At 46.7% G+C, this 27769-nt stretch overlaps 1 protein-coding gene across 1 annotated transcript in view; it reads right to left on the bottom strand.

Moving 5' to 3' along the window:
• The window catches only part of LOC146812221 (protein-glutamine gamma-glutamyltransferase E-like), a 300617-nt gene that overhangs the window by 201694 nt on the left and 71154 nt on the right, over positions 1-27769 (bottom strand). The window contains exon 5 of the mRNA XM_085619253.1: positions 17379-17507. Coding sequence (XP_085475379.1) covers positions 17379-17507 — 129 coding nt within the window. The remainder of the gene's footprint in view (positions 1-17378; positions 17508-27769) is intronic.

A 27769-nucleotide genomic window follows, 5' to 3' on the forward strand; every position in this document is an offset into this window, starting at 1 on the left:
AGAAGCGGGCCAAAGACATTGTGCAAGCCGACTCCGCTGGAGCACAGTTCATGGACGCAGTGAAAGGCCTTGTTCCACTCTGGGGTCCAAGGGCAAACAGCCGTGCCATCCGCCACTTAACCCAGGCAGTCGAAACGACGATGAACATTACGGCTGGTGCCCTCGCCAACAACACCGCCGAGCTCCAGGCCGTCCGCTTAGTGGCCCTTCAGAACCGCCTCGTTCTAGATGTGGTTCTGGCTGATCGTGGAGGAGCATGCCGCATCATTGGGTCCAGCTGTTGTACCTACGTACCGGATAACTCACCCTCAGTCTACAAAGCAATTGAACACCTCCACAGACTGTCCGCAGAGGTCCATCAAGAACAAGGAGAATGGTCACTGGGGAGTTGGTTTTGGGACACTATTAAAAGTTGGGGATGGAGGCTGTTTTCATTTATCCTCATACCAATTGTGATACTATGTGGATGTTGCTTGGGGATTCAGTGTCTGCCACCTTTATGTTCGCTTTTTATGAACTGCATCTGCCCTAAGACTTTGGACTTTGAAACAGAGCGAATGAAAGCTCTGTATGAGGTGGAAGTTCGGAGTATTATGGGGATAGATCCGAACTAGGCAAGCTGGCGAGATATGTTAAAAGGGAGGACTGTGGAAATTTAGCTTGCAAACTGAACATTATCTGCGCCATCTTGCCTCTCCCCAGCGCCACGCACAGCGAATGCACGGCCGCCATTTTAGGCACCCCACTCTCTCCCCGCTCATTCTCGATCGCCAGCGCTTTCCCCTGGCGCTGCAAGCATCCCCCCGCGCGCCGGCCGCCCCCGCTCTCTCATACACGGGCCATAAACCCTCTCATTCTGCGCGACCCTGCTACGGAACCACATCCGACCGACATCCCATACATGGTCATGCCTCTCCTTTGATAACCCCCTTCCTCTGCGCCCCATTGTCCGAACTGGTCCCAGGCCATCACCTAGCCCTGCGGATGCAGTTTATTGCCCCTACTGTAAGGGAAACACCCCACATCAAAGGGATTACAGTAGATCAAAGCCCCTACCCCCTGAGACCCGACCGGTCACACACACCCCCGGGAATTGGCGGAATACCCTGCTGCGCGATAGCCATCTCCTACTGCGGGTAAGGTGGGAACTTCTACTGTAGCTATGTGTGGGATCGGATCTGAGCCGGGGCTTCAGGGGATGTTCTCTCATGCATCAAGGGAATCTCAAGAATGTACTATGTGTAATAAAGCAATAAACCTGTGTATAAGAGACCAGGTCTCAGAGATGCAGTTAGAGCACCTCGTGACGATACCTTGCTGTCTGATCTGATGTGTTCTGCTCCGACGGAATAAAACTTTGTTTCCTGCCTTCCAGTCTCCGGCGCCTGCCTCTTTCATTGGTAAATTATCGAGTGGTATGAGAGGCGATTACCGCCGGGCAATACTTGAAAGGTTATCGACTGAAACTGCCGCTACCATTTAACAGTTCGTCTTTAAGCCAAAGCTCATCTCTTACTTTTTCAGAGATACAACCAAGCATAAATTGATCTCTTATCCTTTCCTCAATCAGGACATCAAATTTACAAGTGGAAGCTAGACGTCTGAGATCTGTCACATAATTTTCTATGCTTTCACCCTCCTTCTGCATGCGTCTACCAAAGTGATAGCGTTCTAAACTAGTACTAACTTTTGGCAAATAATGCGCATCAAGCTTGTACATACATTGTTCAAATTCATTCAGACCTGTAGCAGCACTGGCTGGAACATCAGGAAGATGATCAAACACATCTTGACCCTCAGATCCAAGACAGTGCATTAGTAGAGCCGTTCTCCTCTCAACACTGAGAGAAGTGCCGCACACACGAGCATATCGCTCAAAAACTTTCTTCCACTTGGACCATTTAATAGGTGGATCACCAGGCGATTTTAGAAAAAACGGTGCAGCCGTAACATTCTGCATGACTCAGAAAATTTTGAGATAAAACTTTTTTCTCTTTTTTTTTTTAACCACTACAAATCTCCTCTTATTAAACCAAAAACATTCCACAACATACTACAACCACCCGTGCTATGCTATACCCAATAAGTGCAACAAGCAAACTGTAAAATTGACTTTAAGTGGAGAAATGTAGTCTAAATGTTGATAAAGTTGTGTGTGTCAGCACTGTCTACTCCAGGACACGCTGGAAAGGTGATCTGTCAGTGTAACGTAGAATTGTTCCTAAAGATGTTTATCTGTACATGTCAGCACTGCATGACCAACATTGCATGATGACTTTTATTCTACACGAGGCTTGACCACCACTATAAGGAACTCGCAAAACTTAAAAGCTGTGCGTGTCAGCGTAACTTAGTAAAACAACACGCAGAATTATGCATTTATAGTTGAATAGCAGTGCGTGTCAGAGCTGCTTGGTTAATGTTAAAGGCACACTTGTAATGTATACTCGCAGCGCTCTACGTGTTCCCAAGTTGAATCAGGATTATTTGGTCTTGTTACAAGCTGTGCGTGCCAGCGTAGTTTGACAAAAGACACGCAGAATATTGTACTTCCAGTAAAACAGCTGTGCGTGTCAGCGCTGCTTGATCAATGCCAAAGCCACTCTCGCAATGTAACCTCACAGCGCTACACACTCATCCCGTGAGCAGCGCTTCGTTACTGAACGAGGGACATCAACTAAAGCTCCGTTGCATATGGCAGAAGACACGCCGAACAAAGTACTTACAGTTGAACTGCTGTGCGTGTCAGCGCTGCTTGATCAAAACCCAGGACACACTCGCAATTGTAAAACCACAGCGTTCCTCACTCTTCTTGTGAGCGCCGCTGCGTCACCGACCGAGGGACGTCAAACAATGGCTCAGTAGCGTGTCAACACGTCGTGCGCTTCAGGGTTGCCAGGACAGCAGAAGACGCTGCGTTCCAGACGGAGATTCGACGTACATCAAACCGCATGACCAATCCAGTTCTATCTGCTAACAATGGAGGAATTCAGCAGCGTGACGAACACCTCGAGGAATGTTGTGCAAACACTCGATCAATGCTCGAGATAAAGAGAGAGCGCGAGCAAATGACGGGCAAGTCCAATTTAAATAATAATCTTGTAACTGACAAGCTTTTAAAATCTTCAATCCGCAGTAATACAAGGAAATAGTCAGCTTGTGCCACACCACAATAGCGTCCTTGAAAGATGTTCAGTTACACGTATGAGCGCTTACGTGGATTTTACATGAAAATAAAAAACACTTAACGTTTAAACAGTCATAGTATAAAACAAAAACGTTATACAGGTGATGAATATCACTTTAGGACTGTGAAGGTTGCCAGATGAGATGGACTAGTCCCAATAAACACGCGCTTTGAAATAAAAGTTACGGTCTTACTTGAAAGTTGAAATGTGATCGATGTAATGAGAGTAAATTCGTTTTTCCAATCTTTAAAGTCGCTGCTGTTGTCTGGAGTTGAGCTGTTTTCCCAGTCATCGCCAGTGTTAAAATGTATACCATAGGGGATTGAATGAAGATCCAGAATCCATTTGTAGTTATGAGTAAAGATTTAATTGAAGATGCAGGTTATACAGCTCAGCCATCCAACTGCCAGCAGGTTCATCACCAGATCACCTCACAGTATTCTTTCTCACCAGCTCATGATGAGTTCACTCTAGAACCTCAAGATCTCCCCAATATGTCAGGAGTGACATCACACATATTAGCATAAGCATATTACAACACCGTCTCCTCCACAGGAGATATCTAGCTGCAGCCTGTCAATCATTCCTCCCTTATCCAGTGACCAGCTCAGGAAAATATTAGGCTCCATGAAATCGGGTGCCGCATCAGATCCCTGTCCTCCTCATATCCTACACCAGGCTACTGATAAAATCATACCTAGTCTAACGGCTCTGATTAATCAAGTACTAGCAGCTGGACCGTATCCAGGCATATGGAAAACGGCGAGTATTAAACCCCTTCTGAAGAAGTCCTCGCTTGACCCCTCTGAATTTTCTAGCTACCGTCCTATCTCTGGCCTCCCGTTAGTGGCTAAAATCGCAGAGAAAACCATAAACCAGAGCCTTATGGAGTATCTGGATAAGAATGCCATATTGGATAGGTCTCAGCACGGCTTCCGACCTAGACACTCCACAGAATAGGCTCTTATAACCGCAGCTGAAGGTATTCGAGCTGCAGTGGATGGACTTGTCCGCTGCATTCGATACCGTCAACCATGAGGTATTGCTGCAACGAATAAAGTGTGTTGGGATTGTGGACCGTGCTCTGGCCCTTCTTACGTCCTTCCTGGACAACCGCACACAAAGTTTACAATGGGCCGGATTACATTCGGCTAATTTTACCCTACCGTGCGGTGTCCCACAAGGGTCGGCGTTATCCCCGACCCTTTTCAACATTTATGTTAGACCTCTGGCTAGTTTGGTCAGACAACATGGCTTTATGCTGGTGTCCTACGCAGATGATTCTCAGTTAGTAATATCAACTGTGGATCATCCAGACCAAATAGCAGCCAAGTTTCACGCGTGTCTTGTTGACGTGATGAATTGGATGCATCTGAGCTTCCTTAAAATAAATACTGAAAAGACTGAAGTGATGGAGTTTGGGAAAGGACCGTGTGTCTGGAATTCCCTCTGGTGGCCTTTGGAGGCTGGGCAATGCTCGCTCCCGGTCACTAAGGTAAGGAACCTGGGTGTGATCTTTGATGACCAACTAGATATGTCTGCCCAGGTTAACAGCCTAACCTCATCTTGCTTCTTTCTTCTAAAAACCCTGTGGAAAATTCTTCCGTATATTCCTTTGGCGCTCCAGATGACGGTGATGGCTGCTCTATTTATGTCCAGACTGGATTACTGCAACGCCATGTTTCTGGGGATGGATACATTTCAGGTGGGAAAAATTCAGTCCCTACAAAATGCTGCGGTTCGGGTTCTTCTAAATCTTCCCAGGGGTTGTCCTACCTCTGAAGGTAGGAAATCTTTGCACTGGCTCCCGGTCCAACAGAGGATCGAGTTTAAGGCTCTCTGTTTGGTTCACCGGGCCCGTTTTGGAGGAGGTGCTAATGATGGAAGTGATAGATTCAGACCCTATCTCCCGCCTCGTGCTTTGCGGTCTGCCAACTTAGGCTTTATCTGTACTTCCAGATTTAAATTTGCAAGATGGGGCGGTCGCTCTTTTGGCACTTGTGCAGCAAGACTTTGCAACCACCTGCCGGTGGAGATGCGACTGTTGAAACATCGCCTCTTCCAGGTCCAGTAATATTCCTGTTCTTCTGTCGATCTCACACACTACAGCGCCAAGACACCTTTGGTATTCGAGTGCTTTACAAGCTTCTTTTATACTTATACTTATACTTATTCCCGAAGCTTCGTGTTGGGGTTTGGTATGGGCGGCAAGATCTTGTCGCAAAACAGCCTGTTCACAGTTGCTAAGAGCACAAAACCCCAGGATTTCTTCTTTTCTTTAAGGAGTAGCTCAATTGATGCCAAACCTAGAGCCCAGGACCTGGTAGGCACCTCTTGGGGATCAGGAATTCACTCCAGCAGAGGCCAGCAGGACTCAGGCAGGTCTAGCGTAAGGTCCTGGCAAGTTCAGTTGCAGCAGGTCAGCTGGGCAGTTGTAGAGATGCCTCTGGAGCTTTTTGAGTCTCTTTAACTCAGAGCAGGATGTCAGACAGCTGACACCTTGAGTAACTTCAGCCTGGGATGAACGGTGAAGGTCCAGTCTTCCTTCGCAGACAGCATGGCAGGCCTCAAACAGCAGGGAAGTCCTCTGGCAACAGGGCAGTCCTTCTTCTGTAGTATACATAGGTGCAAGCGTGTACTGAAGAGTGAGTCTGAGGGTACTTTATACCTGGTGCCCCTCTGAAGTCGGAGAAGCTTTTGGAGTCTTCCCCTTTCAGAGGTGTCTGGGATGTCCTGCCTCCCTACCCTGGTCCCAATAAGTCTGGGGGCACAATAGGCTAATGTGAAGTTCTGGGCCAGTACCTTTGAAGTGCAAGTGTGGTAGGTGACAGCTTTGTCCCCCAAAGAAAGTCAGGATGGCCCATCCTGCCAACACCTAGCCCTTTATTTGGATACTGTCTGGTATGAATACACAAAGGCCAATTGGAAACTACACCTAGTCATGTGACAGAGAAAACAGGCTGCAGGCACCAAACAGTACAAGAGAATTACAACTCTATAAAAGTGGCGTTTTCAGAATTGTGACTTAAAATTTGACTTAACCATTCAATCAATCAATGTATTTATATAGCACGTTAATAACTCGGCAGGGGTATCCAAGTGCAGGGTGCTTGAGGGCCTCAATCGAACAGCCAGGTTTTTAATTCCCTACGTAATTCTAGAAGAGAGTATGAGGTCCGCAGGGGAAGGTCATTCCATGTCCTGGCCATGAGGCAGGAGAAGCAGCATCCTCCACTTCTGCTGCGGTGGATGTGGCGGTTGTGGGTGAGGGAGAGGGACATGGAGGGTAGCTGTCTGAAAGGATTATGGAAGATGAGGCATTGGTTGATGTAAGCAGATCCTTGGTTGTGTAGAACCTTGTATGTGTAGATCAACAGTTTGAATTGGCATCTTTTCGGTATGGGAAGCCAGTGGAGTTTTCTGAGGTGGGGGTGTTAGGGGTTCAACAAGGGAGGTCAAGGATGAGTCTGACTGTGGCATTTTGTATGGTCTGACGTCTCTGTAGGAGGTGGGTAGAGATCCCTGAGACGAGAGCATTGCCATAGTCCCGTTGGTGATAAGAGAGTGTTGTATGTATTGGTGTTTTTGCGCTGACCACTGGCTGCAGTGAGCGAGGTAGCGAGGAGGAGGAGGACGCCAGATTGCCACCTCGCTGCTCCCGTGGCTCTCGTCAATCCTGCCGTTCCTATATACACATTTTTACCCACTGGGATCAGCTCTTCCCTTGGTGAACTAGGCAGGGAAAGAAAAACCCTGGGCATCGTCACTGCGTTTATCACGCCAGCAATATGGAGATTGTATGCTGTGTAAGCTGTGTAAGGGAAGCACTGTTTTACTGAATATAAGGTAATGGGATCGGAGTGATAGGAAACAGGAAGAAACACTGCAATTATAATACAATAATCGAAGTTAGAACTATCACGCTGATTGAATAACACATTCAGAAGTAGTTTTTATTTAACAACGTGGTCTTTTGTGCCCTCCTGTGGCCCCAAATGGTATTTATTAAATAAACAAAACTCATTTAAACCACTGAAAGCTCCAGTCTAGGACGACATCGATACGGAAGCTTGGACTTGGAGCTCGGAGACGTGGTGTGGAGTGGAGTGGATCCTTCTGGTCTCTTCAGGCGCCATACTCGTTATACCTCGCCGGATCCCGCTTCGTCAAGGAAAGTTAGTGGGAACATCGGACTTTTGTGCTGCTGCTGCTTGGAGGATTGCTGGGGTGAGCTGAGGGATAATAGCAGGGCTGCGAGCGCTGTTGCTTGACCAACCTGCTACACTTGGCCCGCTCTCCCTGCTCTCCCTGCTTACCCTGCCCCCTATGCGCTCTAAGTGATTAAAACTCCTTCGCTCCTTTGCCTGCGGCAATCCTTGTGTGTGGCGACCTTGCTTTTTGTGGACTGCACCTTTTGGACCCTTTCAGCTCATCGCCCTGCGCCATACCTCGTCGGACCCGCATCGTCAGGGAAGTTTGGTGGGAGCATCGGACTGGAGGACTGCTAGTAGCAGGGCTGCGAGCGCTGTTGCAGGGACTCCATTTCCCAGGAGTCCCTGCTTAGCCAACTTGGCTCTCCCTGCTTGCACCGCCCCCTGTGCACATTGAGCGCACAGGAGGATCCCAGGCCAAGGACGGGACCGTCTGTGGCCGCCTGGGGCCATTCTATTTGGCAAAATATTGGTAAAATAGTCGTAAGACATTATTGTAGATTTTGTGGGTGGTATTGAATAGGGAAGGTATTATATTTGTTAATTAGCCGAAAAGGGTAGGCTGTGTATGTTACGATGGCCCTACGCTCAGGGAAAACTAGAGTAGTTGCCATTAAAACAAATGCTGGGGTAGTGACGGGCACCATTGATGACTTTTTCACACGAACCACAAAAATCATAGAGAAAGAAATAGCACTTGCAGAAAAGCGCCTATCACTAGATATTGTTACGGGGAAGCGATCTTCTTTAGGGACAATTAGAGCTGCTGTAACCCCAGCTGAACGTATTGAGTTGGCCCCCTTAATAATCGCAAGCCCGATTCCCTGTGCGCTAGACGCAGTGGTGGATGACCCTCTTGCGGATAATGCACCAAATTTAATTGCTTCCAGTCCGTCTTTGGATTTAGTAAGTTTTGTAACCCAATCACCTAATCTATCCTCAACCCCCAAACATGCTTCTCAATTACAAGAAGATTCAGAGCTAGATATGGTAGAGCAGATTGAAACTAGTTCAGTAAGCCCTAAACAGGTGAGAAAGAAGAGAAGGGGAGGTCAAAGAAAGGGCGTGAATGCTAGGAGAATGAGGGCAAATAGACGGGCAAAAAAGCATATGTCTCGGGCTCTTTTAGAGCCACCAACTGAGGATGGAAATCAGACTAACTTAGTGGATAATACAATAATTTCCCAGACTCAAGAACCCGTAACTGAGGGCATTCTTCCAAAAATGGAAATATTAGTTGAATCCCTATTAATGCCTGTGGTTAACCGATTGAAGCTAATCATGGGAAAGTTAGATAAATTAGAGGACATCGCTAAAGGGAATATGTTGAAAATAGATTCATTGATTAAAAGTGGGAAGCAAAATAGGGGTATAGTTGGGACTGTGAACCAAGCTCCTAATATCTCCAAAGCGGTAACCCCAGTACTTACTGCTATGCCGAATGCCTTGCCAGCTTTAAAATCTAATGGCACGGCTAAGGGGTTAACTGTTGTACCGAACGCAACTCGGTTGGTCCCCGTAGAAAAATCTCCTATCTTAAAACAAGGGTTGACCACAACTCATACTGCCGCCCCAATGGGTACTCAGCACATTAAGAAGAAGTCATTATGTGTAAACCTCCCTCCAGATTCAATTCCTTTTGTGGTTATTTTAACAGGGGTTCCTGAACTTGGTCCAAATGCTAATGAATCTGATGGGGATTTAAAAAATAAGGTTTTATACTGGCTCAGGAGAAATAGAAGGCTACCCCCAGGGACAAATACGGAGATTATAGGTGTAAGGAGAGTACATTGGATAGGGCATAGCACCAAGGATCTCGAGGGTGATTGTGTAATTGTTAACCTCAGAGATACTTGGGCTGTTAAATATATATGCAGGAAACCCAGATTTGGCTGCCTGGGGGATATCCAGTCTATTGATCTACACTATTTTTATCCTCATTCGAATAATGACCATCGCTATGGGCGAAAGACCCCAGCCTGGGGACCAGCGTTTGGGTCATATAGACCAGGGGGGGTACCTCATGCTGCACATTTCCCACATTTCTTCCCGTTAATGAACCGGTTTGAGCCACTCACGGGCTTAGAGGGGGTGGATTGACTTCCTATGATGATTTCCACTCCTAGGGGGGTAGAGGATCATCATATAGACCATGTTAATGTTAATTTATTAAGTTTGGATAGGTGTGATCTGGTGAATGTTGTGACCCCTTGGGAAATGTCGGATAGAAATGTAATTATGCCTTTAAATGAGTTAATTGTTAAATTACTATCCAACAGTGAATATTTGTCTGACGGTGACCAACCTAATAAGGGGTTTGTTGGCAAGTTAAACCTCAACTTTACTTTAGATCCACCAGGAGGGGAAAACCCAAATAATTGCAAAGGCATTGTGGTATCCTGCATTGAAGAAACTAGCCTTGTAAAGGAGACAATAACGAGTGAGTTTGATGTAATCAAACTGTCTGGAAAAGGGCAACAGGGTGGAGGGGGGATCCTGGCGATGGAAGATAATTTTCGCATGATATCCTGGAATGTAGCTGGTCTTTCCCGGAGATTGGATGATCTAGTTTGGCTGCAATATAGTAAAACTTTTGATATGGCATGCCTCCAGGAGACCTGGAGTACTGGAGATCCAACTCTGGATGGTTTTCAAATGTGGAATGTTCATGCAGAACCCTCACAATTAGGGAGAGCAAAGGGGGGCTTCTCACAGCTATCTCTGTAAAATGTAACCAAATTCAGGTGCTTGGGCTGGTTGAATCTGTTTGGTACCAGTTACTTATGATTAGGGGCTTGTTTTCTGTTCCCTTACTTTTGATAAACTGGTATTATAACATATTTGACCAACATAACATTTTGGTTATAGAAAAATTACAGGAGGAAATTGTTGAGATAACAAATAAGGTTTTTCCCCTTTTTATTGTATGGTTGGGCGATTTTAATTGTTTATTGTGCAAATTTAGTGGTACTAAAGCTTGTGGCTTGGTGGATAGTAACGACGAGCCCATGGCCCACTTTACCCATTCAAAGCAGGGGGATGCCTTGAATAGCATTATTATTAACAATGACCTATGTATTATGGAGATGTTGAGTTTTTCTGATCAGGTGGCCATCCCTACTTTTCATGGCTCAGGGGGTCGAGTAAGTACAATAGATTTTGTTATACTATCCATGGGTTATGCCCATTTTGTAAAGGATTTTGGTATCGTTGCAAACCCTGTCAGTGACCATATTCCTTTAATTGTGAACTTTTGCTCCCCCATTCGGAAAACTCAGCCCGCAGAACATGTGATAAAATATAATAAAAATCGGGGGGTTACGGTTTGGTGGGATAAGGTAAATGTGGGGCAATTGGAGGCAGATATTTTTAAGGAAAATAAGATAGGGATTGAAATATGTTTAACGCCCATGTCTGATCCTTTCCTCATTATTGATAATTTTAAGGCTCTTTTGGGTAACATTGCTTCTCACCTGATAAAAACAATAGGCGGGGGCCAAAAAAGGGCCCTCAAATGGTGAGATGCAGAATGCTTTGCTGTCCAAACAAGCTTAACTAAGGCCTTACAACAAGTGCCGCTTGATAGAGACCTGGTTAGAGCGGCCAGGACGAAATATAAAGTTGCAATCAAGAAGCGGAAAAATGAATTAAAGACCAAGGCTTGGGAGGATATTATTAGAGCTGTGGAGTTGAGGGATACTAGCCTTTTTTGGAAGGTTATAAACCGATCTTTTTTAAAATCTGATGATAAGGAGGTAATACAAGTGCAAATAACTGAAGACTCCTGGGTAGTACATTATAGCAACATTTTTAATCCAAGGGAGGTAAAATTATCTGATATGGTGGATGTTGGTAATTTTAATAAGGAGACAGCCAAAGAGCTTAGTGCCTCACTGACTCTTGATGAGGTAAGGAGTGCTCTATGCAAGGGTTCCACTTTAAAGGCCTCAGGGCCAGATGCAGTGCCCTTGGACTTCTTTAAATATAATTTGGATGTATGGGTGCCACTCATACTAAATGTATTTAGAGCAATAGTGGTTGGATTTATCCCAGCCTCTTGGAAAGATGCTCTAGTGGTTCCGATTTTTAAATCGGACCCGTGCTGTTACAGGCCGATTTCACTATTAGATACGACCTGTAAATTAATGGGCAGGGTGATATTGGCACGTCTTGAAACCTGGGCGGATACAGCTGGTCTCACTGTAGACTCCCAATATGGGTTTAGAAGGGGCAAGGGAACCACCGAACAGTGCCTAAACTTGGCGCTAATCATGGGCAAGTACATGGGTGCCAAGCATAGTTCCATCCACTTGGCATTCATGGATTTGTCTAGCGCCTTTGACACGGTATGTAGGGCCAAGCTGTGGCAGATGATGGAGACTATGCGATTTGAAGAGGCATTGGTGTCTCTGCTCCGTAGACTACACGCTGCTACTACAGTTAGTATTCGTTATGGCCCGGGTGGGGAAAAAAACTAAACCCATTCCATCGACCGAGGGTGTGCGCCAGGGATGTATCTTGGCTCCCTTTTTATTCCTGGTCTATACTAACGGGCTGGAAAGTTTTTTGCTGGAGTCTGGTGCTGATTTTCCACAGGCCAATGGTAAAAGGTTACCAATGCTGTCACATGCAGATGACACGGTTTTAATGACACTGACTGCTAATAGCATGCAGCTCCGCTTGGATGCCTTTGAGAAGTTTATGGGGAGTTTAGACCTGAAAGTCAACTTTACTAAATCCTTCGCCATGACCTGCGGTTTGAAAAGTGTCAAAACACGTAGATACAGGGTGAGGGACTCTATTATATTGAAGGTTGACAATTTTAATTATTTGGGCAACTTATTTAATAAGAAATTGAATTGGGATACTTTGATAATAGCTCGGGCCCAAAAAGTTTCACAATCTGCTGAAGCCCTTTTTCAATTTGCCAACAAATTAGGACAAAAACCAGTACCTACCCTAATATCCCTATATAAAGCCAAGTGTGTCTCGGTTGCAACCTACGGTGCTGGAGTGTGGGGTTCTCATAATATTGGAAAGTTACAGGTTATGGAGAATACTTTTATTAAGCGTCTCCTAGCCGTTCCATCGGGAACCTCGAATAATTTCTGTCATGGGGAGGTGGGCATTGAGTATCTCAGCGACATCATACATGTGTCTCCCCTATTGTTATGGGCTAAAGTTTGGCAGTCTGAAGATTTAAAACTATCACAGGAAATTTTGCAGGACTGTCTTAAACTTGACCATTGTATGAAGATCCCTTGGCTCTTGTATGTTAGGGATACTTTTTATAAGATTGGGTTAAATAATATATTTGATAGCCCAGACCAGATTGGTAAGGACTTTAAGCCCCTGATCAAAAATGCCTATCGTCATAACCTTGGTACCTTACATTCTAGTAAGTATCAATTGTACCTGAGGGGTAAGCTGTCTTGCCCATTTTATTTATTTTATATTACTCAATCGCAATGGCGTTTCTATTTGACAAGGTTTCGCATTAGCACCTTACATTTTCTACTTGCATTCCCAAAGCAAGGGGGGTGGTTCAAGAGTTTGCCTCTGTGCCCTTGTAATAACAGAGTTTCGCAAAGCACCATCCATTGTATTTTATTCTGTGCACTGTATAAAGCTCCAAGAAATAGATTTCTTAAACCAGTCTTGGTATCTTTTGGTTCCAGTTTTTACAGAGAGGCCTATGAACATTTATTATCCTTGTCCACCCCAAGTATTTGTAATGCTGTATTGAGCTTTATTAGATCGGCCCTTGCCATTAGAAACCGTTACTGAAGTCAGCGAGTGATAATATTTTATAATGGATTTACCTGTCAAATGTTATTTTTAATGTACTGCTAAAAAATCCTTATTGTATTTTGGATTTTTGGGTATCTCTTTTAATATGTGTGTACTGTTTTTATTATATGTGTATACTTTTATGATTCCTTTTTGGATTCGAAATAAAGTTATTTGACTTGACTTGATAAGAGACTGAGTGATGGTACGTCTTGTATCCTTTAGGAGCCACTTTTTGCAGAGTGAAGAATCAGGCAGGTAAGACAGGTTTCATCTGGGATTTCATGGTCAGTTTGTTGTCCAGGATGATGCTGAGGTTTCTTGCATGTTCAGTGGAAGTGGGAGATGTTTCTACATCGGGCTGGGGGCACCAGGAGTCATTCCAGGGAGTGGTGTTGTTGCCGAAGATGAGTACTTCCATTCTGTCGGAGTTCAGGTTCAGGCAGTTGTCCTTCACCTAGGTTGCGACACTCGTCATGCACCTGTGGAAGTTGGTTCTGGTGATTGTGGAGTCTTTGGAGAGGGAGAGGATGAGTTGGCTGTCCTCTGCGTAGGATATGATGTTAATTCCATGGGATCCAATGATGTTGGGCAGTGGGGTCATGTAGATGTTGAAGAGGGTGAGGATGAGGGATGATCCTTGGGGGATGCCGCATATGATGTTTTTGGGTTCGGAGGTTAAAGGTATTAGGTGGATCTTCTGAGTGTTTCAGTGTGGAAGGAGGCAATCCATATGAGTGCGTCTCCTTGCATTCGGATGTGAAGCAGTCTTATAATCAGTATGTGGTGAGATACAGTGTTGAATACTGCAGAGAGGTTATGGAAGATCCGTGCTGCCATTTCTCCACAGTCGAGGAGGGCTCAGTTGTCACCTGTCCAGCTTTCGGCTCAGTCACATTGCTGTGGTTGCTACGGAATGCAGACTGAGAGGTGTCAAGGAGGTGTTTTTGTTCCAGATGGTTTGTGAGTTGCTTGCTGATGGCTTTATCAAGGACCTTGGCCAGAAAGGGGAGGAGGAAGTTGAGGCAGTAGTTTTGGAGTTCGCTGGGGTCGGCTGATCGCTTCTTAAGTAGTGGTTTGACCTCTGTGTGTTTCTGGTCTTCGGGGAAAGTGACCGTAGTTAGTGAGGTGTTCACCAGGGTGGTGAGTTTGTGGCTGATCCTGTGGCTTCTAAGATTGAAGATGTGGTGTGGACAAGAGCCCGTGACAGCTCATGAGTGAGTGGTGTTCAGGACAGTGGTGGTGTCCTGGGGGGGTGAGGTGGATCCATGTGGTCAGCAGGTGGTCGGTGCTGGTTGAGGTGAGGGGATGAAAGTAGAGGGAGTCTGTCGGTGCAGGTGGAGTTTGATAGTTCTGTAGATGGCGAAGACCGTGTTGTGGAAGAAATTGCTGAGGTTGTTACAGAGTTCTTGTGAGGGGGTTATGCTGTTTCCTGTGGCAGAGGGTTGGAGGACTTCCCTGAAAATCTTGACGAGTTCTTTGCTGTGATTGGAGATGTGCACGGAACCAGGGTTCCCGGCAGATGCAGACAAGCTTGCCTTTGGAGCGCCTGCAGCGGCCTCCATTAAGCAGGTACTGGGGGGTGCGAAGGGCACCTCTTGAAGAGGGTGGTAATTTGCAAGTGTTTTGCGCCTGCAATTGCGGATGCAAAACATTCATTCATGGGCTTGCGCTCGCTATTAGGAAGGGAACGCCCCTATTTAGCGCATCGCAAATAAATTGCAACTCGCTAAATAGGCTTTGTACATGGCCTATGCTGTTTTTACATGCGCAAACGGGTTCGCAAACCCGTTTGCACATGCAAAAACGGTCGTACATCTGGCCCTTAGTTAATTGAGAAGTAGAAAATATAGGTAAACACATGGTAACTGTGTGACGGGGAGGACAGGTGTTGTTCAAATGGGGAGAAAAGTACTGCATGCATCAAAGGTGGAAATGGCTAAAGAGAGATCCAGGAGGCAGTGAATCTATTAGAAAAGGTATGAGAATATTTAATGATATTGTGAAGGTACAGTTCTGCTAAAATGAAGGGCTGGGTACATTTTAGAATATAAAATACTGTTATAAAAGCGGCAACCCTGACTGGCAGAGTACACAAAGGATCTGGCTTCTCTCCCCTCTTCTTTAATTCAAGGAGTACTCTCAGCACCTTATTCACATAATGTAAACTCTCTGGGCTAAACCCTTTCTGGAGGTTGCATTCATTCAGCTTGTCTGACCCTTTCTATGAAGCGAGCTGTCTCCACAGTAAACAAGCATTGGAAATGCAATAGGTTTCGCATTTGCCTGAGTTAGAGCTATTGGAATTGTAAATGACCATGTCTTTTACCCACGGACACCGTAAACACACTTGATGCACACAATATGTCACTGAGTTATGTCTTTGAAAAAGGCCTGATTTAGCATAGGTGTTAATGGAATAAAACCCCCAAAACGAACTCTCTTTTTTATAGATTTAAACCTGTTCTGATGTTACTTGTGCATTATCTTCTCGCACGCGATGAGTCTCCATTCTAGCAAGTGTCCTGCGAAGTGATAACGGAAAGTTGACCACTTTAAGGCAGCACTGGTTGCATGGGAATGCAAAGTAGGAAGGAGATATGGTGTAAAGAGGGGTGCATTACAAATGGGACCAGGGCAAGATGGGTTGAGTTGGGTTGGGTTGGGAGTTGGGATAGGTTGGGTTGAGTTGCAGGCGTGCCAATCAGGAGTTCCAGACATAGGTGAGTGCTGACATGCAAAGAAGGTACAGACAGATAAGTAGGTGCAGTAACATGTGGGACCAGACAGGCAGAGGTGCAGTAACATATTGGACCAGACAGGCAGAGGTACAGGCCCGGGTGGGTAAAGATGGGCTGGTATGTAGTCTTGTGAGTGCATGCAGGAAGATAGGGAGTGCAGTAAGACTTGCAAGAAGACGGACAGGAGATATAGTGACAGCGAGGTGAAATCACACAGGAATTGAAGTTAGAGATCAATGTAATTTAGTAGGTTTAGATAGGAGGGGCGTCACTGATGTATGTTGTGGGGAAAAGGTTGCAGGTGGGTGTAAAAAGGCAGTTGAAGCAGACTGGGAGGCATTCCTGAGGGTGTGCAGCCAGATGCTGCAGGCAACCCAAAAGGGTAGACAAGCAGAAATTGCCAATATGCTGGGACATGGATGTGGTTTCAGAGTAACTGCAGCTATACTCATACGTGGCTCTAGACAAACATGAGGTGCACCTACAGAGGGAAGCATTTGGGTGGGAAAATACAATCTGTGCAGTCACCGCGGTTCACAAGATAGACAAGAGTGAGGACAGAAAGCCAGGTACAGCTACAGTGGGTGCAGAAAGTGTAGTCACGTCTTCCTTCAGGCAGTGAGAGGTGGGATACATTTACAAGAGAATCTAGACAGACAAGATTTGATGAGACAGGGAGCAAACAATCAAGGATGCCTGCATGGAAGGCCAGTGTCACTCAGTGTGAGTTGTTCTGGGTCAACAGGTTGGACACGTTGCTCTAATTCTGGATTGGGGGTCAAAAGAAACTACCACTGATAGTTACACCATCTGATAACAACAAATCTCTCTACTCTGCCACTCCTCCTTACCTGCATCACTCAGCACAGCTCAGCTCCCCATCCGGCTCATACACATCTAACACTGAAAGGAACATGGCCACTGACCGTGGTGGATTGGTCAAATCAGCAATTTGATTGGTTGAGTATATGTACTCTTGACTCCAGCCTGGGTTGAGATGTGAGCAGTGATGTGTCAGTTCAAGGCTTCCAGCGCGGAGTGCCTCAGTAAGTTGGTTAAGTTGGTTAAGCAATGCAAAATAAATGTCAGACAAATAAATCTTCTGTGTTTATATATGTGAATGTGTGTGCATACGTATTTATATGCCTCTGTATGTATATGTATGTTTGCATGCATCACTGTGTGTATATGTGTGTCTCTCTCTGACTGATAGCTTGTATGTGGGTATGTGTGTTTGAGTGTGTGATCAAGAGTATAACATACTGTTCTCTATGAATTGCCAGACGTTTAAGGAAAGATTGCCTGAAATTAAATGTAGAATTGAGCAATTCCCCTACTATCCAAGAATTGATGAAATGGGTGAGCCAAGAATAAATAAATGTTGGAACACTTATGAGGATGTGTATGTTTGCTTTCTTAGAGAGATAATTATACAGACAATCACTTACCATGGTGCTGACCACTCTGCCAATGTAGATAGGGTCACCTCTGTGGGAACAGTCCTTGGCTGGGTCTTTGTAGTAGTTCAGATTATGGTCCAAAATGTCAAGACAGATATCCAAAATGTTTTCTTCAAACTGAAAGTAAATGAAATGCTTTGAAAAACATATCAAGCATCACAATGCCATTTCCTCTATGCAGATGATACCTGATTATGTATTTAATAGCTAGGCACACATGGAATGGGCAAAAGTCTCACACTTCTTACATGAATTTTTAGTTCTGCCACTAACCAAGACCTTTTGTATTTACTAAAACTATATTTGATGTGCATACTTACTTACCAGGGCTTTCAGCTAGCCCTTTTCATCCACTGGACTACCGCAGTGGCATTCACATTTTGCTTCCAGCCACCACAGCATACACCATGTGTGTCAACCCACGTCAGCCATTGGCTTACCTTACTGTGTGTGACAACATTCTGCTCTTGCACAATTTTCATATCCGCACAATAAGTATTCCCCTTCGGTGCCAGGGTCTACTGGTGCAATGTTTGCTTTTACATAAAAAATATATCCATATTTTAGATTTTTGACAATGCTTGTTTTAATACATTGCATGCCTTCGTATAAAAACTATTCATAAACATATAAGCATAAACAAAGCTAAAAGGTCAACAGACAATACCAAACTAAATGGCTCTGCCAAGGCTCATTTTTTATTTAACCGACCGCTGGCTGAATCTAGGTTATAATAAAACGGCAGTGACTTTTGTGGGTGTGTTTGTTTTACCATGTGAGTATTATTGTGCGACGCGCTTTGGTTGTTTGTGCATTTGTGTTAACTACTGTTTCTCCAATTCCTTGTTTATTTTTAAAGGTGTTTCATGCTGTATGTTGAAAAAAAAACAGGTGTTCCATTAGTTCATTTTTTAAAAAATTGATTAAGGAATTTGTGAACCTTGTACATACTGTTGGTAGCCCTACTGTATTGTGCGCGTTCCTTCTACCCATGACTTAATCATTCTGGCAGATTCGTCACAATCACAGGCCAAATTAATCTTTGGTCATATATTTAGTTGACGCTCTCCCTAAAATTGAAAAACCATCATTGAGTCTATTATTGCATCACTTTTGGCATCCACATCATTCAACCCATCAGCACTTTCCTCTAATTTCAACAAGCAGCAGCTTCTCTGCTGTGGCAGAAAGCAGTAGCCCCCCCCCCTTCCCACACTGCCAACAGCTTAAAACATGGAAAATAAAGCGTGTTTATTATCATTTTCCGTTTGTCCTTTCTGGGCTGAGGTTTTGGTGGTGGGGCCATCAGGGTAACAGTGACAGAGGGGGAGTGGTAGGAACTGTTGTCAGTTTGGCCGGCAGTCATAGGATGGCCAAACCGACATGCGCACTGAACTGTCACCAACTCGAGCTGCGCTATCAGGTTGGAAAAAGCAGGCACAGGCTCTCAGTCTCTCTGGAAGCGCAAATCAAGGGCACTCATGTCAATCCTGACGCTGCTTTCATGCTGCCAGGTGCTTGAGAGCAGTGTCAGAATTGGCTGCAGGGGAGTCTGGGAGCCTGTGCCTGCAGTGGAGAGAAGCAGAAGAGAGACATGCGGCGGGTGGCAGTTAAGTCCATCATCATCCCAGTACCCCCGATATCTCCCTTCCTACCACTTTTAACTGACACCAGCCGCTCTGGATTTCAACCCAAGTAAATACTGTATAATGCTTCTACATTAGAACTGGTACAAGAGGATAAGGAATATTGTATTTTGTGTTCAATTATTTTATTGAAATGTTATATTATGAATCACAAAAACAAAAACAAAGGAGCAGTGATATTCACACATCTGCATAACAACAATGTAATTAATCGTGAAGAACATGAGGAGGCTGCAAGGTGTGGTTGGATTAAGTAAGTGTTGTGCGTACCCTCGCCATATGCAGGAAGAAAGAGCAGTGTATATGATACATTAAACAGTAAATTGACATACCAGTATATCATCTACTGGCGGTCGCCAGTAGGTAGTTATAGTTAGGACATTGTTTCTATTCAAAAAACTTTTCTTCTTTTCCCAGTAACTTTGGCACCGGTTGACGAATCTTCGCGAAATTTTCAAAACGTTGGTCACGCTCCGGTCAGCTCCTATCCTGAAAGTTTCTCGGTGATTCGCCAAGCGGGGACCGCAAAAAAGGGGTGTCCCAAAACGCATTTTCTCCATGTTATTTCCCATAGGAATCTTTAGACATGACTACAGCCTGAACTGCTGAACGGAATTACACCAAATTTTGCAAAAAGGTAGCCCTTGGTTCAGAAAGAGACCTTTTTAGGTCTTGTGACCTGCATTGCACTGCGCAACAGTGCTCGCGCAGGCGAGAGTCCTTTTGTCCGGGGTTCAGAAATGGACTCTGGAATCGCACATGCTCATGCGTGTGTTTTTTGTCTGCTCTTCTGTCATTGGGCTTTGAGTGCGTGTATTTTTTTAACAGAGCACGCAATAGGCTAAAGGCGGGTGCATTGCTCCGCCCACGGCCTATTGGTGTCTGTTACGCGCACCAAAGCCCATGTGGTTTCAATTATCGTGCCCAGACAAAGGCGCGATAATTGAAAACATATGTCTCGCAGAGGCGCGCGCGCACCACTCATGGGCTTTTTATTTTTTTTACAATAGGGATCGCTTTCACTACGCGATCACTTTCAGTTCCGCTTGTTTGAAGTGTGGACTCTTAATGCAGAAGATAAGTTGGGCAGGTTGTAGACTTCAGCAACAGTGGCATGCGTCTGAAATCCTGGCTCTCTTACGGGACCAAATAGTGTGATACTGGGCGGATCACGTTTTCTACCCGTGCCTTGGCTGCCTTTCCTTACTGAGACCGCCTAGTTAAACATATTTTGGACACACTTGAAATATAGGCGCGGGTCTGTAAATGTGAGTTTCACTCCCTGCCTCCTCTGCTTGCGCCTTCTGAGGAAACGAAATAGAAAATTGAAACCTGGATGACCTCACCGGTTCTCTTCGCGGATCTCTGCCCGGCTCGTTGTCCAGCTATCTGCCTCGCAATCCTGCCTGGCTCTCGTCACGTTCAGGGCTTCTCTTCAACCTGCTCTGTCCAACTCTCTGCTGTTGCTCTGTTCCATACTTCTGCCTAGGGTGCCCTCTGTCCAGCTCCTTGCCCGGCTCTCTCTACTGCTTTCTGCCCCACTGCCTTCCCCGCTCCCTGCCCGGCTGTGTGATCTCCCGGCCCGGCTCTCTGCCCCAGTCTTAGTTTCTTTCTCCCTGTCTCCCTCTCTGTCCGACTTTCTGCCCTACTCCCTGCCCCTCTGTGAACTCCGCTCTGCCCCGCATTGGCCCCACTTTGTGCCCCCTCTCTCTGCTGGGCCATGGCTGAAGCAAACCCCCTGGAGCACCTGATGGAAGAGACCAGATGCTCCATCTGTCTGGACTACTACAAAGACCCAGTGAACACGCAGTGCGGGCACAACTTCTGCCGGCCCTGCCTCGCCCGATGCTGGGCAGGAGCAGCCTCAAACTTCCCCTGCCCCGAGTGCCGGAAGGCATCACCGAAGGGTGCCCTGAGCTCCAACCGGCAGCTGGCCAACATTGTGCAGTTCGCCAAGGACTTCTGCCAGCAGGCGGCACAGCTGCGGGTGGAGGGGGAGTGCAGCCGGCACCACAAGAAGCTGCGGCTCTTCTGTAGGAAGGAGGGGACAGCCATCTGTGTGGTGTGCAGAGAGGCCAAGGAGCACCGGTCCCACGAGGCGGTGCCCCTGGAGGAGGCGGCCATGGAGTACAAGGTAAGAGAACATTCACCCAGCTCACGGTGTGCGACAGACACTTGCTCCATTCATCCATCCGCCCACCTGTCCATCCATCCATCTACCCACCCATCCATCCACCCAACTATCCGCCCACCTGTCCATCCCTCCATCCACACACCATCCATTAATCCGCCCACCCGTCCACCCATCTGTCCATCCTCCCATCCATTCACCCATCCATTCTCCCATCCATACACCCATCCATACACTCACCCACGCACCCGCCCACCTGTCCATCCATCCACCCACCATTCATTCATCCATGCATCCACCCATCAATCCACCCACCCATCCATCCACCCACCATCCATCCATCTACCTGTCCATCCATCCATCCCCATCCACCCACCCTTCCTTCCTCCAACCCAAACACCCACCCACACATCCATCTTATTCCATTCGTCCACACATCATAACATTTCATCTATCCATCAGACACCCATTTATTCATAGTCAGCTCCATTCATCTATCCATCACCATATCGTATCAGTTCATATATCACTTTATTCCATCCATCCATCCCCACTCATCCACCCAGCCATCCATCTTATTCCATTTGCCACTTGTTTCATCTATCCGCCAGGCACCCATTCATCCATCGCCTTCTTACATTCATCCACCCATCACCCTACTGCCTCCATTCATATATCACTTTATTCCGTCCATCCATCTCTCGGCCATTCATTCATCACCTTGTTTATCTTTGTATCTAGTTTATATTATGTTGGCTGCCATTGTCCGATGATTCGTGCTTGCATGGTTCTACTACCCCAGGACCTCCGATAAATTCCTGCTAGCGCAACCCTCATTACTTTCCTCTGGGCATTTGAGGTATTACTGCTGGCCTTGATCAGCTTCTTCGCCACCTTGTCCAAGGCCTTAACCGGAGCCCACTTAACCTATACTGCCTGCGGTATTACTACCGACCACATATAAAGACTTCCTTTCGGACCATTGGCCATTAAGTTGCTGCTACTATCCCGTTGACTAGTAAGTCATTTATAGATCCTGGGAGGATGAAAAACGAAGTCAGTCTCTGGGTAACTAGCCGGTGACCTGCAGGTAGGACATAGATTTCTGCAGCTGCCACGTTACCCAATGGTACCTTATTTGTGTATTCATGCTGCAAAGAATTCACAGCTGATACTTCTATCTCTGTTTTTAGGCCTCGCATACAGCTATTCGCTGTCTGAAGGCCAAAGCCTCTTGTGGACCATACCAACAAGCATTTGCAATGCAATAGGTCTCGCATTATTAAAGTTTGAGCTATTGGTGTTGCATTATTATTAGCAATGCCAATAGCTCAAACTTTAATAATGCGAGACCTATTGCATTGCAAATGCTTGTTTTTAAATGGTGTGAATCCGTTCAGTAGTTGCTGAGAAATAAAAAAAATAAGAGTCAAAAAATCCATTTCCTATAGGAAACTTTATGCAAGGATACAGCTGAAACTGCTGAACGGACTTACCCCAAAAAAGTACTGCTTGGCTCAGAAAGCGACCTTTTTAAAAATGGTGTAAATCCGTTCAGTAGTTGCTGAGAAAGTAAAAAATAAAAGTTTCGATATTTAGAGGCACGGAGGATCCACGCACCCTCCCGATCACGCGCTGCATTCTAATTGGCTGTCAACACTTCAAACCAGGAAGTGTTGGCAGCCATCTTGTGCCTCGGTAGAACCAAGGCACAAGAAATCAGTAAAAGAAAGGTGAAAAAAAGAAAAGGGGGGCAGGGTAGAAACACCTTGACCCCCTAGGCCTGCTTAGGGGGTCCCACAAGGAACACCAGTGCCCCAAAAAAATTTTTTTTTTTAAATCTCGGGATGCGCGGAGGATCCGCGGATCCGGCCGCGAAAATAAAAAAAACGAAGCGTGGGCTCCTGCGCTTCATTATTAATTAGCCCCCGGGTGGGCCAAGTCCCAGGGGCATCTTAAAAATATATGTGTGGGGGTCCAGGGGGACCCCCGCAGCCCCGGGGACCGCCACCCCGGGGGCTTTCTAGAAATAGTTGCGGGGGCGCACAGCCCCCCCGCAGCCCCGGGGACCGCCACCCCTGGGGCTTGTTTGTTAAATGGGTGGGGGCCTCCAAGTCCCCCCAAGCCCCAGGGACCGCCACTCCCAGGGCCGGCTCCTGCAGTGTCCCGGGTTGGCCACCCCCGGGACACTGCTGTTTGCAATGACAGGGCGGGAGCCTCGCGGCTCCCGCCCTGTCATTGCAAACTCTGGTTTGGGTTTTGAAAGCGAGAGCAGGAAACCTGCTCTCGCTTTCAAAATCCAAACCACATTGCTTTTCCACACGGGGAGCTGCATCTTAGCAGCTCCCCGAGTGGAAAAGCAATGCCAGCTCCCGCAGGAGGCGGGGAGCTGGCAGGGACTGTGGGGGAATGTGGGACCCCCCCCACGGTCCCCAACGAAAGGCCAGGCCCCGGGGGATGGGGTCCCCGGGACCACCCCCGGGGCCATAAATGACCTGTAGAGGGTGGCCACGCAGCCCTCCCCCAATAATTTCAAGAAAAACAAGCATTGGCATAGCCAATAGGTCTCGCCTTTGGGACCTTATAAGTGTTTAGCCATGCAACAGTTGCATAACTAAATACTTATAAGGTCCCAAAAGCGAGACCTATTGGCTATGTCAAGCTGCCCTGCGGCCGCGAAAGTGAAAGTGATCGCAATCGCGATCACGATCAAACATCAAAACGGCCGTGCGTCCGCGAAAGTAATCGCGGTAAAGCATGGCGCGTGTGCCTGCGCACATGCACTGTAGCTCTAGGCTGGCCTGGTAGCACTTTTTGGAGCCCTCTCAATAAGTCTCGCCAGACCAGCGCATGCGCTGGGTCAGGCGAGACCTAAAAATGGCCATGCCCCGGGGTATGGGGTCCGCAGGGCCGAATATGGCCTCGGGAGGGGGGGCCATGCGGCCCCCTTCCCATTTATGAAAATATTTTAAAAATAGGGGTCAGGCCCTGGGGTATGGGGTCCCCAGGGCCAATAAAAAAAGGAAAGAAAGGGGGGGCCACACAGCCCCCCTTCTTAAAATAAAAGAAAAAAGACCGGCATCGCACTGGATGTTCCGCCCCCTCACTGCAGAACTCTGCAAACGCGCCCTCTGGTGCGTTGTAAGATGGGGAACTAATTCCCATTGAATACTGGGGGTACCTGGGGGCCAACTAGCCCACCAGGAACCTCCAGTATGCGCCAGGGAGCTGCGCTGCAGAGAGGTGTTCAGAGGCCACGCCCCTTTTTACACCTCTCTGCAACGCAGCTCTGTGGCGCTTACTGGTGGTACCTGGTCGGCTACTTGGAACCCAGGGACTCTCAGGATTCAAGGGGACTTAATCCCCCATCTTAAAATGTGCCACGGGGCGCGTTTACACAGTGGTGAAGGGAGGGGATGGGGCCTGAGGTGACATGTGTGCAAACACGCCCTGTGGCGCATTTTAAGTTGGGGAATTAATTCCTCTTCAATCCTGAGGGACCCTGGGGGCCAACTAGCCCACCAGGTGCCTCCAGTAAGTGCCACAGAGCTGCGTTGCAGAGTGGTGTAAAAAGGGGCCTGGCCTCTGAACACCTCTCTGCAACGCAGCTCCCGGGCGCATTCTGGAGGTACCTGGTGGGCTAGTTGACCCCCAGGGACCCTCAGGATTGAAGAGGAATGAATTCCCCAATTTAAAACGCACCACATGGTGTGTTTGCTCACATGTCACCTTAGGCCCCGCCCCCTTCCTTCACCACTGTGCAAATGTGCCCCCTGGCGAGTTGTAAGTTGGGGAATTAATTCCCCTTGAATACTAAGGGTCCCTGGGGGCCAACTAGCCCACCAGGTACCTCCAGTATGCGCCAGGGAGCTGCGTTTCAGAGAGGCGTTCAGAGGCCACGCCACATGGAGTGTTTGCACACATGTCACCTTAGGTCCCACCCCCTTCCTTCACCACTGTGCAAACGTGCCCCCTGGCGAGTTGTAAGTTGGGGAATTAATTCCCCTTGAATACTGAGGGTCCCTGGGGGCCAACTAGCCCACCAGGTACCTCCAGTATGCGCCAGGGAGCAGCGTTGCAGAGAGGTGATCAGAGGCCACGCCCCTTTTTACACCTTTCTGCAACGCAGCTCTGTGGCGCTTACTGGAGGTACTTTGTGGGATAGTTGGACTCCAGGGACTCTCAGAATTCAAGGGGACCTTATCCCCCAACTCAAAACGCACCACAGGATGTGTTTGCACAGTGGTGAAGGGAGGGGGCAGGGCCTGAGGTGACATATGTGCAAACACGCCTGTGGCGCGTTTTAAGTTGGGGAATTAATTCCCTTCAATCCTGAGGGCCCCTGGGGGCCAGCTAGACCACCAGGTGCTTCCAGTAAGCACCACTGCGCTGCGTTGCAGAGAGGTGTTCAGAGGCCATGCCAGCTTTTCAGGGTTTTTAGTGAAATGACGATCAGCGCCCATGGCACGCTGACGTAATTTCACTGAAAACAAAAGTGAAATGAGCCAATCGCTCATTTCACTTTCACTGCCTATGTGCTTGTGGGACTTCTCAGCCCCTCGGGTATGTAGGCAGACGGAAGAAGTATCATTGGAAAGGGGAACATCTCTCCTTTCCAATGGAACCCTTCCCTACTGGCTCCCTGCTTGGGGATCCACCCACTAGACACCAGGGAGGGGAGAGTGGCCACTTGGGAAGGGGCTTTTGCTCACTCCCAGCATTTTAGGATGACGTCAGTCTGTGTGCCCCCCCCCCCCCCCCCATAACCATAAGCTGTTATTGGGATAATGCCAGTGTTCAAAATCAATTGGTTAATAAAAGGATCCAAATATATGGAGAAAAGAATTGGGGAGCACGGACATCCCTGCCTCGTTTCCCCTATCTACCTCAATTGCCCCTGATGCGTTCCCCATCACCTGCAACCTTGCAAAGGGCAGTTGAGCAAAGTCAATGGAATCTGCTTGATATAGTTTTGATAAAACTGTTTGAAAACCCCCATGATCTTTGCGTAGTTGGTTTCATACTGCCATTCACTATTAAAAGTTTAGTTATACTATTTCTAGATATCCTCTGTCTAGCCCGGAGGGCCAGTAATCTGCCAGCCGCTTCCCCATATTCATACATCTCTCTTTGATGTTTCTGGTAGAACTGGGCCACTTGAAACTGAAAACAGCTATTTAGTTCTGATTTACCTATGACTATTTTGACCATCACCTCACTTGATGTTTCCTGCCCCCCTGACAGATTAGTATAGTGTGTTCTACCTCCAATTGTGCCAGCCGAGTCATTAGGGAATTAACCTAATTTATATGCACCTTAGGCTGCTGGCCTACATAGCTTACCACTCCCCCCCCCTCAATCCAGCTTTAAAAGTGTCCCACACTATAATACGTGGCGCGCTATAGCGATTCATATCAAAAACTTCTTTTACCCATTTTTTATTATGGCAACTAAATTCCTCATCTACTAAAAGCTTTCTATCAAAAGACCAGCAGCATTGTTTCCCCTCTATTTCCTGCCATGTTATTTCCAATAGAATTTGGGGCAATTTAGTTATCTCCACCTCATTAAGTATCCTAGTAGGGATCATAAAATAATCTAAGTGCACATATTTCTGATGAGGGTGTGAGAATTAGGTATATCCAGGGTCTATAGTATTTTTATATGCCCAAACATCCGACAGCCCATGGCTGTCCTTAAGAGTATTTAATGCCCGATAAACCTGTGGTTTCCTACCATTATAGTGTAGCCCAGCATCACGAGAAATCCCAAGGTGGATGTTAAAATCCCCACATAATATTAATAGAGTCGGCTAGGAGGTAATCTCAACCTCGAGATCCTCCCAGATTTTAGAATCGCCTTGGTTCGAGCCATAGATAGTCGCAATCGTAAGCCTCGTACTTAATGTAGCGATCGCCCATCTTCCCCATTTATCCGTCATTGTACGTTTCACAGTGCCAACATGATATCTAATAAATATAGCAACTCCCCTTATCATTGTCATTTGTGAAGAGCAGACTATCAGCCCATAGCCTCTTACCTCAAGAGCATCTTTGTTACTCCATAGGATATGGATCTCCTTCAAATAAATAATCTCTGTGCTCCAGAACTGTAAAATCTCATATACCTTGTCCCTTTTTGTTTTGTCGTTCAGCTCTCCCACATTTACTGTCTAGATCCGCATTTTATCCATAAACTATTAAAATACAACCATCAATATTGAATACTTCTCCAATTTCCATCTATTCTCTCAATTTCAATGTACCTTGTCTGGCTCTTTTCCCACTTAGTGAGTCCCCTACCTCCCTCCGGGGCCATATCCTCCCTCCCCTCCCCATTGCCCTCATCCTTCCCCTAGAAGCTTTCAGACCCCCGGTCTGGTATGAGATGAGGCAGCGCTGCGCCATGATATGTGAGCCCCCCGATTAAGTCAATTCTAGCCCTAAACAGAATACACCCCATCTAGTGCGTAAAGGAAGGAGAGAGTGTACTCCCACTAACCTATCCATTTTTACATTTTGCACAGAGGGTCACCATGAAAAAAATGAGAGAAGAAAGCCGAAAGTGGGAGGAGAAAAATATGAAGAAAAATAGAAACAAAA

The sequence above is a fragment of the Triturus cristatus genome, chromosome 7 (assembly GCF_964204655.1).
Source record: "Triturus cristatus chromosome 7, aTriCri1.1, whole genome shotgun sequence".
NCBI classification, from domain to species: Eukaryota; Metazoa; Chordata; class Amphibia; order Caudata; family Salamandridae; genus Triturus; species Triturus cristatus.